Here is a 16,181-nt window from a genome sequence, read left to right on the forward strand (position 1 = left end):
CCTTATTCTCATAATTTATTTTGGTTTGCTCTAGCGAAGCAGGGTCTCTGGGAGGACATCTCAAATTTCAATCAATAGAATTCCTAATGGAGGGCATAAAACGATCATGAACAGGTCTACGTCTGCAATATAGGCCTGTACATTTTAAGTAGTAAGTATTTTGATTGTCGAAAACTACACTTTTAGGTACGAACTGGGCTGCTTGCCAAGTAGCCTACCAAATTAATCTTTCCAGGAAGTGTTCCTGAAGCGGTCGCTGGAGTGATTCATTAGTAGTTTGGTGGTGTGACAGTTCGCAGTCCGCTGCTAGTAGCTAACTAGAAAGGTATTTGTAGCTAGCTATGTCTGAACAACACTGTCAGTAGTTAGGACTTGATGTGGTGACTTGGAAATTAAAACGGGTAATGTATTCATCAACGGGTTTGTAAATCCCTGGTAAGTTTGCTTCGCTCAGTATCTAGCTAGTGTAGTGGCATGCGTGATGCTACAGTTTAGTACAGATGCATTGCGATGAAGGTAGTCTACAGTAACGCCAGCTAGCTAGCAACAACTCTACTTGCTCGGGGAGCGGACTTCATAATTGTCTACTACTAGTAGTGTGTACAGTCAGTTACAGTCAGCAAGCCAACAAATCAAATGGCTAGTTCATAATTATAACTTTTTTCGTTTTTATGGTCATGTATGTTTCTGTTAGTGTTTAGCCTACACGTTGGCTATAGAAATAATCGCTATCTCAGTGAGCAAGGGTCTCGTGATACATACTCGCGCTACGACTTAACGTTGCAAAAGAATGTGGGAGTTGCGCATTCTCATTAGTTAGACGTTACGATTTCCACAATTCTGATAAAATCTCGAAATGACAGCAAACCAGACCAATTTACAAAGTCGTTCTAGGGTCGAAAAACTGTCTAGTTTCATGTGTCTAGCAATATTTTATTTTGTGCTTAAAATTGTGTTTTGGGTCTTGAACACGTCATGTCATGATTTGTCAATTCGCTCAAGTTTTGTTTTGTTAATCCCCACAATTCTTTGAATAAATATATAGCTATTGTAATGGTTCAGTCTTGTATTGTATGTCTCTCAGCCGTGCAGCATCCAAATAGTTCCCATGGTTCCCGTTGTGTCCGAGTCTCACAGCCATGTGCTGGCAGAATTTGATTGCCTTGACCCTCTACTCTCTGCCCTACGTCTAGACTCTGGGAGACTTAAGGTAAACGTTTCCTGTCAGACAGCAAGGAAAATATCACAGCAACACACAATCTTTCTGAATTTAAATCACATGGAACATGAGTGAATGTGACATACTTGATTCATGTGTATGCCAGTGTACCTGCCTGGCAGTGTCGAGGAAGTGGCTCGCCATAGGGACATCTTCAGGGGGACTGCACCTCATCCAGAGGGAGGGATGGAAACAAAGACTCATCCTAACGCACAAGGTGTCATTCTGTACCTCGTTTCTAAACTGTTATATTTTGCAGCAAGGCACCGAATGATTTGCATGCAGAAGAAAGCCTCTTTTTACAATGTGCTTTTATTTATAACCATCTCGCTTTATTTTGCATCAAGGAGGGTTCAATCACTCAGGTGGCTTGTTGTCCACACGATGAAGATTTCATTGCCGTGGCAACAAGGTAAGGAACTCCATTACTTTGTTCAGTTTGTCTAGATATCATCTGTCATCACTCTTCCTTCCCTTGTTGTCCTTCCTCTTTCATGTTTGGCTCCCTGTTGATATCTGTGCTGTCTGTTGGTGGACGGTCTCAGTCAGGGGCTGGTGGTTGTCTGGGAGCTGCAACTGGAGCGACGTGGGCGTCCAGAGAGAGTGAGTGTCTCCTGGGAGCACCAGGCACAGGCCATCACCTCACTGTGCTGGGACACCACTGCCTTGAGGGTGTTTGTCGGGGACGCCGGAGGCAAGGTGTCCTTTCTCCGTGCAGGATCTTCCAAACTCGGCAAGGTATTCCTCCAGGCTGCCTCCAGATGTTGTTGTCTTTTTGGTTGTGTTGGGAAACGGGGGGGGGAAAAAAACGTATTTGTTTGATAAATGACCTTTGACCTGTGTGCGACGTGGTCTAGGGGTCAGCGTTCGTGATCTTCCCGGTGCAGACCATCACCACGGTGGACTCTCGAGTGGTGCAGCTGGGCTACGCCGACGGCCGTCTCCTGGTGTCTTCCCTGAGCCGGTGCTACCTGTGTGACACAGAGAGGCAGGTGACCGGTTACACGTTGCTCCGTAGCCCTTCACATCACCTGCACTGTCTTGGGTCTTACTGTATCTCCCCGTTCTATTCCACTCAGGGAGAAGTTTTGGAGGGTTGGAAACAAGGAGCGAGATGGAGAGTACGGGGCCTGCTTCTTTCCTCAGAGCCGAGTGCTGGCGTCCGGGCAGGCTCCCCTGCTGTACTGTGCACGCCCAGGGTCTCGAATCTGGGAGGCCAGTTTCAGTGGAGAGGTCCTCAGTACTCACCAGTTCAAGCAGTTGCTTGCTTGCCCCCCTGTGCCCCTGATCAGTTACAGGTATGTCACGGCCCAACACTAGGATATGAGTAGTTTGTTGTTGAAGGTTTGTTCATTCCTGTATGCATTTTTGTGTTTTATTTTCTATCTTTTCAGGACTGAGCCCCAATACAACCCTGTGCAGAGGAGTCCCCAGTCCATGGCTTTCCCTAAACTCTTGTGCCTTGGGTATAGTCACACATCAATTACACTATTTCATCTAACACTAAAATTTTTGTGCTACTCCAAACAACTGATCACTGTTTTGTTGTTTTTGGGTAAACTTCACATATGAAGTGATTTATATTTAGAACAGCATATTGAGTTAAGAAAGCCTTGGCTATTTGGTTGAGAGGATTGTGTTTCTCACACTGTGATGTGCAGAGACCAGCATCTGCTGGCCTGGACTGACTCTGCCATATATATCTTCACACCTCAGACTGGCCAGGTGCTTCTGTGGTCAGAGGTCAAAGGTAAACGCAACCCCAGTTTCAGGTCACACTCACCATATCCACACAACCATCCTATCCAGTCACCTTTTGGCTGTTTATTTGTGGTCTTCAAGGCTAAACCTAGTCACGTCCTGGGTCTTTGCAGATGTAGTGGAGGTTGCCGTCTACCGCAGTGAGCTCTTCTGTCTCTATGGTGACGGGCATCTGTCTCACCTCTCGCTGCTGTCTGCCGAGCGCTGCGTGGAGCGGCTGCTGCGGAGAGAGGCCTGGGTCGCTGCTGCTTCCGTCTGCTGCATGTTTCAGCACACCATCGCCCCCAGCAGGGTAAGATGTCTAACTGCAACCCCTACTACATACAGTACAAGTCAAAAGTTTGGACACATTAAATGTGTCCAAACTTTTGACTGGTACTGTATCTCAGACAGCAATCAAAATTGTGTATTTGAAACGTGGTGGTTTTTATATTACAAATAATAATAATTGTGGTTACTCATGACAGGTGCGTAAATCGATCCCTGTCGACCGTCTTGACCACCTCAGGTCACAGCTCAGTTCCTCCACACACTCCGATCTGATTGGCCAGTTGGAGGAAGTGATCTCGAAACTAGAGCCTCTGGATTCAGCTTCCAGTAGTCGCAGAAGCAGCATCTCCTCTCACGTGAGTTTGGAAATCAGTTTGTTCAAGCTTTTTTCTTGTATTTCCTGTGTGAATGCTAACACTGGCTTGCCTGCCTTCACTATATTATGTTCTACATACAGGAAAGCTTCAATGTCCTGGATTGTGGAATCTATCGTGTCATCAGCCGCAGAGGAAGCCAATCGGATGAAGAGACCAGCTCCCTTGTCAGCCAATCCATGTTGGAGGAGGAGCGACTGAAGGAGTTTAGTTTTGGGCAGGAGGAAGACCAGGTAGACCATGGTAAGGAGCATGTGCAGCAGTTACATCCATCTTTAGCAAGCTGACCAAAGGCTTATGCTGTGTTCACACCGAACGCAAAGCAAATATTTCGTGCGGCGAGATTAATTATTTATTTTTGAGTATGTACTGAACGGAGTGATTCATACTGTGGGGATATTAACTACGTGGAACCAGAGCCACAACAAGATATAAGCTCGTCTGGAGAGCTCTCCGTAAACAAAACATTTCTTTTGTGTGAGAGCTGACACCTGGGGTGAGATGACCCTGGGAAGCACACATGATTGATGTTATCTTCCAAAATAGTGACAATGGTTGGCCAAGTGTGAAGTCGTACCAGGGGGTTGCTGTAGTTAAGTAGTTTAAATTTTTCTATAAACCTTTTTTTTGGAACGTGTTATGGGTGTGGAAGAAAAAGTTTGGAAAAAATATTTCCCCCAAAAAGTGTCAAACAATATTATGAAACGAATATTTTGGAAAAAATGTTTTAAAATAACGAGAAACTGTTTTTGGGACGTGTTGTGGGTATGGAAAAAAAAAGTTTGAAAAAAGAAAGGTTTGGGATCAAAAATCTACAAAAAACGATAAACTTTTTGGGGGCGTGTTGAGATGTCACTGACGTTTTAGAATAAATGGAGGGCAAGAGGATTGTAGCTGTCTGTGGACGTCCTCTGCTATACGACACTACTTCGTATTCGTTTATAGTAGTCATTTCGGACATGACTGATGATGAATAAACACAAATTGAACGCGCAAATAATTCGCTTCGCATTTGGTGTGTCACGGCACATCTCAGGGGGATTCATAGCTGGTCCCTTGACACCATTTTCCTTCTGTCACTGTCGTGCTGTGTTTACTTCCTGTTTGGTTTTGCAGAGGGCTCGCTACACCTGCTTGCCACATCTGGTCTGTTGCCCTCCCCTCCATGACTCCATCCATCTGTCTTCCTCTCTGCCCCTGTCCTCCATCTCCATTCAGATCACCAGAGCAGTGAGCATGTGGAGGGGGAGCGATCTGAGCCCAGCCTGCAGTTCCATCTCCCTCTCTCATTCCGCCCTAAACCCCCCCGCATCGCTCTGCAGGCCGTCAGAGACAGGTGACCCCCCCAACACACCTTTCGGGAGACAAAAGAACTATAAACTTTATGCGCTCAAGCATAAAAATGAAATGTGTGGATGGGTTTTAGGGCAAAAGATGTTGGTCAATTAGATATGATACCCGACCACTGCATGCATGTCCAAATGTGCCTTGTAGTTAGTTACATTTAGGCACAGTTATGATGGATAACATGGTAGTGTTTTTTGAGGGCTATAAGCTTTTCAAATACGTATTTTCTTTTAAGGTTGTGTGATTTTTGAGAAGTGAAAGCTCAAAGCTCAAAAGAAGACGTGCAGCCTGTTTTTGGGGTGGTTTGACTTACTTCCTCTTTCCGCATAGCATTCACATTCAAACCTGTGTATTTCACTCCCTTAGTTTCAACTTTGCTGTTCATGCATTTGTTCGGTGGACCTCGATGCCTATTGTACATTTCATCATTGTAGTTTTGTTGTGTTCGTGAAGACGAATTGTTCGCCGTGCCTCGCTGGCAAGTGAGGGTCATTGTCAGAGGCTGCATCTGAACCTGAGGCCTTGCCTTCCCCTCAGTGTGACGAGCTTTGTGAAGAAGACGACTGACAAGATCAACACCCTGCAGATGAACTCGGATATCTGGCTCCGGCCTGACCACAGAGAGGGTGCAGGACAGGCCGAGCTCGCTCCCTCCACCGCACCACTTCCTGAAGAGCCGGAACACGAGTGAGTGTGGAAGAGGGGCTGGACATTAGCGCCGCAGGCAAGGCTAACCCCCGACAGCAAGAGAAGGTGTTCTGATATGTCGTGTGTTTTACAGGGTGTCCGTCAGTCAACCGAACACGGAGAATGACCTTCAGGAACTTCGCACCGCTACAGAGCGAGCCGTGTACGTACACAGCAACGGCAACACACAAACCTTTTGTTCTACAGACATCCCATAATTATGGCTAAAGAGGATATCATTCTCTCTTTATGGCAAAGAGAACAGCATGACCTTAAACATGTATGTACCATGTTCCATCCTAAGCAGCTTCCAGATCCAGGACCCACTAGTTCTGCTGGACCCGGCATGCTTAGGGGAAGCCCTGGAGGAGTGGGTGCCTGTGCTGGAGAGGGTTTTAGGACCTTCGGTTGAAGGACACCTCGGTGTGGAGGGGTGTGAGAGGGTCCATCCAGAATGTGAGGACCAGTCCCCATCGCTGGAGAAACCGCCGGCGGACGAGGGCGAGGAGAACGAGAGACCCGAGGATTCCCCAGCGAGTGGCGAGGAAGGACACCAGAGGTCAGATCATCTCCGTCCCGAAGGCGGCGGTGAGGAGGTGCCTGTAACGTCAAACGGCGCTCCTTCCGAGCCCGTTCTCGTGCGGCCCCCCAAACCCCTGCCCTCCGACCTCCAGGCGCAGCTCGGACGACTGGCCACGTTGTTTGTGGAGACGCGCTGCTTCAGAGGGCCGCTTAAGCACCCAGGGGTCGCGACCTTCATGCGCCGCTACTTCTTCCTGCTGGACCAGGAGCGTGTGAGGAGGATGTGTGTGCTCAGTTTCCATGAGCACCCAGAGCTCCAGAGCTCCTTCATGGAAGCCATGCTAGGTTAGTAGGTAGCATTCCTATCAGGACCTGGTACATTGTATATTTCTCAGTTATATGGAAGATACACAGTGGAAACATTTAAAAGTTTAACAATGTGCCTTTTTATTGCATCCCTTTATTGCTAAAAAAAATACAGAACTGACGCAGTCTAACAAGGTGGTGGAGGTGATTCACAAAGGGGATCTTCTGAAGTCTCTGCGCAGCCTGCGAGAGTTACAGCCCTGGAGCGCTCCTCATCTCCTCGCTCACCTCCACAGGTCCACACCCTCAAGCCTTTAATCACCTGTCCCCTCCCAGCTGGCCACCACTTCTTTTGAAATGTGTATTTCTTCTCTTAGGTTGTATGAGAAGCATGGGGAGGTTGCAGTGCGCTCCTTCACCCAGTTCTATCCCACGATCCTTCCCTCTGACGTCATGGCCATGGCCCAGCCCAGCCATTTCCTGGCGTACCTCGACAATCTTGTGCAGTCGCGTGCTGAGGAACAGAGGTAGCGTTGGCTAGGTGTTGCTCTCCGTCTCTCCATTTACAGAACAACTAGAAGAACTACAATAAACTAGAAGAACTACAATTGACCGTGCTGTGTTGAACCTGTTCCTGTTCTCCTCCAGATCGGCGTTCCTGGGCTCCCTCCTCCAGCCCGAGTCGCTGCGTCAGGACTGGCTCCAGCTGGCGCTATCCCACGATGCTCCCCAACAGTCTGACACCCTGACCTCGGACGGGCATCCCAGGTCTAGCGCTGTGATATGTTGGACTCAGACCCACAACCTGTGTTCGCTATTCACCCTTGGGATCGTCAGTCTCACGTCAGTCGTCGTTTCCCTCTTTTCTAGGTGGCATTCGCATTTCTTCTCATGGGGGTATGGCCGCTTCCTGTCTCTCTTGATTCGCCTGCCAGCTGACCTGGACTCCAAGCAAATCATGGCTGAAACCTGCAGGCGAAACGGGTAATTGCTGTCACGATTGTTACAGTCAGTGCTGGTTGGTAATGACACATAACTTGCCACCTAATAAACCATATACTTCCGAGAAGAGGTGTTTAGAGACACATCTATGCAGGACTGTGAGGGGATAAGTTGACCTGTGATTCACTGTCTGTGGTGTGTGTGTGTGTGTGTGTGTGTGTGTGTGGTGCAGATACTGGACTGGCTACCTGTACCTGTGCTGTGAGCTGCAGCGTCGCTCAGAGGCTTTCTCTGCTATCTGCAGGCTGGATGACCTCAGTCTGCTTGAGGAGCCCAAAGGTACACACCCGTCACTGAACATCTCACCGTTTAAATCCCCTCAGAACATTCAAACGTACAACGGAAAGTTACCGGATTTCAAAAACAATCCCCCCAAAAAACTGTCACTGTTCTCGGACTTTAACGTTACTTGTGACCATCTCAAAGAGAGTTGTCACTCTCCCATCTCTCCCTCCCAGGTGTGGTGCCCCAGACCCTGGATGAATGGAAGACTGTGATCCAGATGTCCCAGCAGTGCAGCAGGCCGTTGGACCAGGCCCAGGCATGCGCTGGGAGCAGCCTGGCTAACGGCTCCGCAGACAGCAGCAACCAGGTCAGCCCTGAAAGCCTGACTCTGAGGCTGGCTAGGGTGGTGGGGCCGGACCGGGCCCTGGCGGTCCTGCAGGAGTGCGGGGTGGAGGTGGAGCTCAGGCCCCACTCCGCCCTGGTCTGTGAGCTGCTGAGGGTGGCAGAGAAGAGGCAGAGGTGGGTTCTCACGACCAGGTGGAGGATGTTCCGCGTGTTGCATTGTACGGTACAGTTTGTATCCAGATGTTACTTTCTGAGTTAACTTTTTCCAAATCGGTCTCATTTTCCTCAGGGCCCTGATCCAAACCATGCTGGAGCGCTGTGATCGGTTTCTTTGGTCCCAACCTGCCTAGCTGGTGCCAGGGAGAGGCCTAGCCGGTGCCCAAAGCCACATCATAAACAAGCTAACTTGTTCTTAATTTGACAGTGCCTATTAACTTCCATGTCCTAATGTAGGATTGAGCTTTCTTCAGTGTTCTGATCCAGTAAATGTCTTCCAAATGAAGAGTGATATTGTATCTGCTTTGACTAACCTCTCTCATTGACTTCTTATGGCTGAACTGTTATTGAAAAAAAAAAAAAAAATAGCACATGACCATTGAATGAATTTAATCAAACCAGTTTAATTTAACTATGCTAATCTATAAATATTTATTGGAATAAAGTATTTGAACTTTGATCCTTAGTTCCATTTATTACAGACGTTTCAAGAGATAAAAGTTCCCCTGATCTTTCCTGTCTTAAAAAACGATAGCGTTAATAACACAGTAATGAAATGAAACTGTCTTCTCATTGGATAATATCTTCCCTCCACACCTGGAACATCAAAGGTGAATAGAGAACATTATGTAGAGTTCAGAAGCAGTTTCTCTCTTAGGCTGTCTATATTGTTTATCTCGGCCTAAACCAACACTAATATATTCCTTGTTTAACAAAGAACATTTACTATCAATATAACAGGTGAGAAAAAATTACCACAGATTAGTTTTCAAAATGCGTCCCTATGCAGGACCCCCCCTTCCCCAGGTAATCCGTCCTCCTCTCTCGCCCGTCTCCTGTCCTCTCCTTCCATCTGGCCCACCTGCGCGTGTCATTGGAGGCCCTGGCATGGTGACGATCAGATTCAAGCTTTCAGCATCCAGCGAAGACACTGACACACTTGTACAGTAAGAAGGAGAGCTTATTGAAAACTGAAGAGGTCTCATGACGTCAGCGTGAAATACCATTCGGATGCTTCTCATACTCTTGCAGGCACAGCTGCCTTTAAAAATGAATCTCTTTAACTTGAATCGTTGATTGTAAATACTGACCTTCGACTCCTTTTATAAACTTATGAGTTCCCCTCGGATTTATCCCTATTACATCTTTTAAATGCCACTCTGAAAGGCTTGTGGAACCGTGGGCCACAAAACTAACTTTGTGTGATATAATTGATTCCGTTTGACAGATGGTTGTCGTCAAGAGAGAGGACAGTAGTAGACTTGTTTTGAAAGGTTATTAGGTCGAGGCAATGAGGTTTCTGTTTGATGTTGAATGCCTGTCACCAGAAAGACCGATAGAAAGATTCTGCACATACCGGCTGGCTTTGCCAGTGTATAAATGTCAAACTCTGACGCTTGAAGCAGACACACAGCGACGCACACCAGCTTTACCTCCACATCATGAAGGCTTTTCAATGAATAATATCTTTTAAATTTTGCGGTGCTTGACAACAGTTTTGGCAACTTATCACAAACATCTAGACTTTTTTGGCTAAGTGACCCTAGTTACACACAGTGTCTGTATACCTGATTTAGAGACTGACTACAAGAATAATCAACGTGGCACCCATGGTAAGCTCTTCAGACATGACAAACCCATTTATCCTAAAGCGCTATTCCTCATACCAGTTTGTACTTCTATAGATTTGTGTCACAAAGCAGCCTTTACGTGTCACTGTACGTGTTAGATGTCCTCTTGTTGTAGGTGTCCTTCTCCATGGTGACACTGGCCGTCGCCGCACTCTGTCTGCCTTACTCTGCCTCACTCGGACTATTCCAGAACATCTCAGGTACGTTTAGAGACTTTCCCACTAGACCAGTCCTTAGATAGTTTAGTTAAGAGGTTTCTCATCTCTTGAGATATGTTTGAGGAGATAACGGAATACATTGTGTCCAGGTGTCTATCTGGGGTCCAAGATTGTGGAGGAAGCTTTAAGAAGAGCTGTTGAATTAACTGATGCTGCCTATGCTCATACCAGGGAAAGGTTAGTCTGTGGAATAATTATAACCTCGTGCATTTTTTGGTATCGAGAATATGTAAATGAAAACTATCAAAAGTACTTTCAACGGTACTTAAGTACAATGATGCCTTTTTAATTAATTAATTTCCTATACTGCGATTTTCATTTTCTCCAGTATTTTTTGGTTAAAATTTGTATATGTTAACTTTATTCATTTTTGTTCTTTAATCATTGATACAATGATGACAATCGCTTTTGCAGAGTGAAGATGACTCTGTCAGAAGGGGCTTTGAGGTCCAGTGATCTACTTGCCCAGTTCAAACAGACCGGGCCTATGACCAGGACCCAGATCAGGGCAGCAGAGCTGCTAGACATCACAGTAGAACTGATCAGGGAGATGGTCTACACCAACGCCATGACCCAGCCCAACCTCACTGGTACTGGAACACATCAACAGGAAGTGTTATCCGTGAGAGGAATCACTTCCCCCCTCACACGACGGCTCTGTGAGTGCCGCCTGTCCTCTGTGAACGTGTTTGTCTGCTGTGTGCAGAGCTGCTGAGTCCGGCTGACGTGGAGCCACTGCTGCAGGCCACCGGCTGCTCCTCTGAGCTGCTGCGTCCGAGGTGTGACACGGGCTGTCTGAGCCGGCGATACCGCTCCTTCACTGGGGAGTGCAACAACAGGTCAGAACACTCAGGCTCCTCATACACACGGCGATGCTGCTCGTTCCTGTCTCACAGTGGTTGAACATTTTCAATGAGAAGATAGTAGAATGTTTATTTCTTGCCGTACGGACGCAGTTGAGTTTGCTTCAGTGTGCTCACTGCAGATGCTAACAAGCCTGATGAACTGTTTGTTTGCCGACCCCTCAGACAGCACCCTAAGTGGGGGGCTGCCAACACTCCTTACTCTCGCTGGCTGCCACCGGAGTACGAGGATATCAGAGGGGTTCCCAGAGGATGGGACCCTGAGCACACGTACCACCACTTCACCCTCCCCCCAGTAAGAGCCCCCTCTCCACCACTTCACCCTCCCCCAGTAAGAACCCCCTCTCCACCACTTCACCCTCCCCCAGTAAGAACCCCCTCTCCACCACTTCACCCTCCCCCCAGTAAGAGCCCCCTCTCCACCACTTCACCCTCCCCCCAGTAAGAGCCCCCTCTCCACCACTTCACCCTCCCCCAGTAAGAACCCCCTCTCCACCACTTCACCCTCCCCCCAGTAAGAGCCCCCTCTCCACCACTTCACCCTCCCCCCAGTAAGAGCACCCCTCTCCGCACAGTCCCTCTGCACCCGCTGCAACACCAAACTCACCTGTGATGTTCCCCCTCCAGGTGCGCTTGGTGTCCCAAGAGGTGCTCTACACCCACAACGACAACATCTCTCTGGACTCCACTCTGTCACACCTGCTGGTGGAGTGGGGCCAGTGGATTGACCATGACCTGGCCCTGACCCCGCAGAGCCCCAGCACATCTGCCTTCAGGACGGGAGCCGACTGCACCCGCACCTGCAGCCGGGACACCCCCTGCTTCCCCATCGAGGTGCCCCCTGCTGGGAACATTTACATTTAGTCATTTAGCAGACGCTCTTATCCAGAGCGACTTACAGTAAGTACAGGGACATTCCCCCCGAGGCAAGTAGGGTGAAGTGCCTTGCCCAAGGACACAATGTCATTTTGCACGGCCGGGAATCGAACTGACAACCTTCAGATTACTAGCCCGATTCCCTAACCGCTCAGCCACCTGACTCCCACCCAGTAAGAGCCCCCTCTCCTCCAAAGCCTCCACCCAACCTGTCTCCGGAGAGTAGAGACTGACATGAACTGTATCGCTGCCTGATCCCTTCGCCTTTCTTTGTCTCTCTTCCCAAGATCCCTTTATCAGATCCTCGTTCTGGGATCCAGGACTGCATGCCTTTCTTCCGTTCCGCCCCGAGCTGTGTTGGAGGACCACTGCCCCAGCGCCACAGGGAGCAGCTGAATGCCATCACTTCCTACGTAGATGCCAGTATGGTGTATGGCAGCTCCCCCTCCCTGGCTTCTGCCCTGCGTGACCTGTCCTCTCCTCTCGGCCTACTGGCCGTCAACCCCCAGCACTCAGACCAGGGCCTTTCCTACATGCCCTTCCTGCCTCGCCTGCAGCCCCACCTGGACCCATGCGGACCTCGCCGAGGGCTCAACGCCACTACTGCAGGCACACCTGACATCCCTTCACTCTGGAAGAACAGGACTTCGTGCTTCCAAGCTGGTAGGAAACATGTCATGGCAAGCTTGTGCCTCTGAAACCCATGAACTTGTGTACTGACCTCCGGACCAAATGACAAGGCCTGATTGGGGGGTCAGGTGGCTGAGCGGTTAGGGAGTCGGACTATTAATCAGAAGGCTGCCGGTTCGATTCCGGACGTGCGAAATGACGTGTCAAGGCACTTCACCCTACTTGCCTCGGGGAGAATGTCCCTGTACTTACTGTAAGTCGCTCTGGATAAGAGCGTCTGCTAAATGACTAAAGGTAAATTGCTTCACCTCAGGGGATTCACGGGCCAATGAGCACCTGGGGATGATCGCTTTGCACACGCTGTTCCTGAGAGAGCACAACAGGCTGGTGAGAGAGCTGCACCTGCTCAACCCTCACTGGAGCCCTGACACTCTCTACCAGGAAGCTCGGAAGATCATGGGGGCCATACACCAGGTACCCTCCCTCACACCTCACACACCAGGTACACGACCTCACACACCAGGTACCCTCCCTCACACACCAGGTACACTACCTCACACACCAGGTACCCTCCCTCACACACCAGGTACCCTCCCTCACACACCAGGTACACTACCTCACACACCAGGTACCCTCCCTCACACACCAGGTACACTACCTCACACACCAGGTACCCTCCCTCACACACCAGGTACCTCCCTCACACCTCACACACCAGGTACCCTCCCTCACACACCAGGTACCCTCCCTCACACACCAGGTACCCTCCCTCACACACCAGGTACACTACCTCACACACCAGGTACCCTCCCTCACACACCAGGTACCCTCCCTCACACACCAGGTACACTACCTCACACACCAGGTACCCTCCCTCACACACCAGGTACCCTCCCTCACACACCAGGTACCCTCCCTCACACACCAGGTACCCTCCCTCACACCTCACACACCAGGTACCCTCCCTCACACCTCAGGTACAGTACCTCATACCTCACACCTCTGCATGGCACATGCATGTACTGTATGTGTGTATGAGATTGAAGAGGGACAAAAACGTATGTCTATGACACAGCACTAGGACTGCTTATTTCAGTCATTGGAATAAAAAGCTGTTTGACAGGGGTAGATGTTTGCTTCACTTAATCTAGCAAAACATACTTTTTGTTAGTTACTGGATACAAGTAGCTGCCAGATGACAGCTTGGTTCATCAGAGTTCTTAGCTCACTGACATGTTTGATCCTAGATCCTAACATGGGAGCACTACTTGCCGCGGGTGCTGGGTGTAAATGCCACCTCTGACCTCGTGCCCAAGTACAAGGGCTACAATCCCGAGGTGAACCCCAGCATTGCCAACGTCTTCTCAGTCGCTGCATTCCGCTTTGCCCACGTCACAGTACAGCCAATCGTAGCGAGGCTAGGTCCTGGCTACAGCCTCAGCTCCCAGCATCCTCCTCTCCCTCTGCACGACTCGCTGTTTGCTTCCTGGAGAGTCATCCATGAGGGTGAGATGGGAGTTTTAGTACACAATAACATCTTAATATTTGGTTTTGCTTCAAGGCTTTTTAATTTTATTGTTATTTTCTTTTCATTTCTTAACTTGTGTGGTGGTCCACAGGGGGGATAGACCCTGTCCTCCGAGGCCTCTTGCTGTCTCCAGCAAAGCTCCAGATGCCAGGGCAGATGATGGTGGAGGAGCTGACTGAAAGGCTGTTCCAGGCCCAGGGGGGAATGCCTCTGGACCTTGGGTCACTGAACCTCCAACGGGGCCGGGATCATGGCATGCCTGGTACGTCCCAGACCCAAAAAATATTTTAAGTATTTTTTTTCTTAGCTTTTTTGAGTCTGCTTTGAACACTTCCTCGCCATAAGTATCAAAAACTGTACATCGTATTTTTTGGAATGTGTGTTTCCACCCTGTCCTCCAGGATACAGCTCATGGCGACGTTACTGTGGCCTGGTGGTTCCAAACACCACGTCGGACCTAGCCAACATCTTGGGGAACCCCAGTCTGGCCCACAAGTTCCTGCTCCTGTATGGAACGCCCCAGAACATAGACGTGTGGGTCGGGGCCATTTCAGAACCGGCGCCCCCTGGTGGCAGAGTGGGCCCACTGCTGTCCTGTCTGCTGGCCAAACAGTTTCGAGACTTGAGAGATGGTGACAGGTGTGAAATAAAGTTCCCAGAATCCTTGTACTGTTAATATTGTGTCTCCTTGGCTGTAGTGGATAGTTCAATAGTATAATGGTTAATAATACCCTACTGAAGAAAGTCCAAGGCTCCGTGATTAACAACCCTGTGGGCGTCAGGTTCTGGTGGGAGAGAGAGGGCGTCTTCACCAGCGCGCAGAGGACGAGTCTCAAGGCAGTCTCCCTGTCACGCCTCATCTGTGACAACAGCCACATCACCCACGTCCCTGCGGACCCCTTCTCCCTCACTGTCAGCCCGGGGGACATGCTGGCCTGCAGCCACCCCCTCATCCCTCTGCTGGACCTGAGCGCCTGGAAGGAACCTGACTCAGGTAGAGAAAGAAGTGAGGACACAGACGGGGTTTTGATTCAGGGGAAGGAATACAGTACCTGATAAAGTAGAGGATGGGAGACGACCTTGACGACGGTGTCTTTCCTTTCCCTCTTAGGTCTCAGCTGTGGCCCAGTGCCCAGGCTACAGTCCGGTTTCTATCTTCTGTGTGACTCGATGGTTCTTTACGAGTGTCAAGCAGGCTTCCGTCTCATTGGTCCGTCCTCAGTCACATGTGACTCCAGCAGCCAGCAGTGGAATCCTGCTGCTCCCACCTGCCAAGGTACTCCACCCTAACCTTTCTCCTCCACCCTAACCTTTCTCCTCCACCCTAACCTTTCTCCTCAGATATGCTGTACACAAAACGCAGCATGATTTGCCTTTGTTTTATTCTCATGAAAAGATTAAACTGTAGGGATTATGTTTTATTCATGTTGACAACGCTTTTTTGTAGATATTAACGAATGTATAGAACAGCCCTCATCGTGCCCTGAAACTATGGAATGCACCAACGCCCCAGGTTCATTCATTTGTACAGGTAAACACATTTCTCATACCCCAATACTGTTGGTGTATAATACATACAAATTGAAAAACGGCATCTTGACATGAGTTTCACAAAGTTACACGGTAACTGAGCTGTCACTCTGATGATTCGGATCACGTCCTCCTCTCTCTGTGTGTGTTGTCACCCAGATCCTCCCTCCATATCCACTGTCTCCGTGGTTTCTGCGGTGATGACCGTGGTCGGAGGGGTGGCTATGTTGGTGCTGATGATGATCTGTTACAGGAGGTAGGTCAGCAACTCACATTCTAAGAATGAACTTTACATTCTAAGAATGAACTTCACATTCTAAGAATGAACAGTCTAGCATCTGATGAATCGTCAAGCAACGGATGCTATATAAACAATTTTTTCCTTTTTTTTTCCTTTACAGATATTTTTCAAAGAAGGAGCAGGTGGATGCTAATTGTTGTAAAGATGACAGATAACCTGTTTGATTAACTTTTTACCATACAAATTTGATATTATATTTTGTATATTGCTTTAAAGGGTTTAGGGTCACCATGAAAAGGGTACTCATTTAATGTCATTAAAAAAAAAGTATTGTACATGCTACGTCAGCCTTTGCTGTGTTATTCTGATTACTACACTGCTGTTTATTAG

General features: G+C 48.8%; 2 protein-coding genes across 3 annotated transcripts; both read left to right on the plus strand.

Moving 5' to 3' along the window:
- Positions 1–286: 286 nt before the first annotated feature.
- Positions 287–8,733, plus strand: hps5 (HPS5 biogenesis of lysosomal organelles complex 2 subunit 2). 2 transcript variants are annotated; one of them, XM_067235231.1, is made up of 23 exons: positions 287–435; positions 1,085–1,210; positions 1,326–1,436; positions 1,567–1,631; positions 1,765–1,957; positions 2,077–2,211; positions 2,303–2,517; positions 2,614–2,685; positions 2,881–2,969; positions 3,094–3,272; positions 3,448–3,606; positions 3,708–3,867; positions 4,843–4,960; positions 5,425–5,658; positions 5,753–5,821; positions 5,966–6,525; positions 6,662–6,782; positions 6,864–7,013; positions 7,135–7,254; positions 7,357–7,470; positions 7,661–7,767; positions 7,947–8,232; positions 8,348–8,733. In XM_067235231.1, exons 2-23 carry the CDS (start codon positions 1,109–1,111, stop codon positions 8,406–8,408), a joined length of 3,420 nt encoding a protein of 1,139 aa, XP_067091332.1. In that variant the 5' UTR covers positions 287–435; positions 1,085–1,108; the 3' UTR covers positions 8,409–8,733. The 2 variants fall into 2 exon arrangements, with proteins under 2 accessions (XP_067091332.1, XP_067091333.1); XM_067235232.1 differs by having other exon boundaries at positions 5,509–5,658.
- A 315-nt stretch (positions 8,734–9,048) lies between these two features.
- epx (eosinophil peroxidase) lies at positions 9,049–16,069 on the plus strand. The gene is made up of 17 exons (XM_067234158.1): positions 9,049–9,081; positions 10,021–10,105; positions 10,213–10,300; positions 10,538–10,713; positions 10,830–10,962; positions 11,152–11,281; positions 11,614–11,820; positions 12,150–12,525; positions 12,806–12,966; positions 13,740–13,998; positions 14,112–14,282; positions 14,422–14,659; positions 14,803–15,014; positions 15,132–15,296; positions 15,468–15,551; positions 15,710–15,806; positions 15,952–16,069. Exons 1-17 carry the CDS (start codon positions 9,049–9,051, stop codon positions 16,004–16,006), a joined length of 2,670 nt encoding a protein of 889 aa, XP_067090259.1. The 3' UTR covers positions 16,007–16,069.
- The last annotated feature ends 112 nt before the right edge of the window (positions 16,070–16,181 follow it).

The sequence above is a fragment of the Osmerus mordax genome, chromosome 4 (assembly GCF_038355195.1).
Source record: "Osmerus mordax isolate fOsmMor3 chromosome 4, fOsmMor3.pri, whole genome shotgun sequence".
Lineage (NCBI taxonomy): Eukaryota > Metazoa > Chordata > Actinopteri > Osmeriformes > Osmeridae > Osmerus > Osmerus mordax.

What these genes read in the sequence shown, in the direction of transcription:
- hps5 (XM_067235231.1), top strand. Translation starts at nt 1,109, where the DNA reads ATGGTTCCCGTTGTGTCCGAGTCTCACAGCCATGTGCTGGCAGAATTT. An exon ending in TGTGTGACACAGAGAGGCAG is followed by an intron (nt 2,212 to 2,302) that starts GTGACCGGTTAC and finishes CCACTCAGGGAG; the next exon opens with AAGTTTTGGAGGGTTGGAAA. An exon ending in GTGGCAGAGAAGAGGCAGAG is followed by an intron (nt 8,233 to 8,347) that starts GTGGGTTCTCAC and finishes CATTTTCCTCAG; the next exon opens with GGCCCTGATCCAAACCATGC.
- epx (XM_067234158.1), top strand. Translation starts at nt 9,049, where the DNA reads ATGCGTCCCTATGCAGGACCCCCCCTTCCCCAG. An exon ending in CTGGAGAGTCATCCATGAGG is followed by an intron (nt 13,999 to 14,111) that starts GTGAGATGGGAG and finishes GGTGGTCCACAG; the next exon opens with GGGGGATAGACCCTGTCCTC. An exon ending in CTGGAAGGAACCTGACTCAG is followed by an intron (nt 15,015 to 15,131) that starts GTAGAGAAAGAA and finishes TTTCCCTCTTAG; the next exon opens with GTCTCAGCTGTGGCCCAGTG.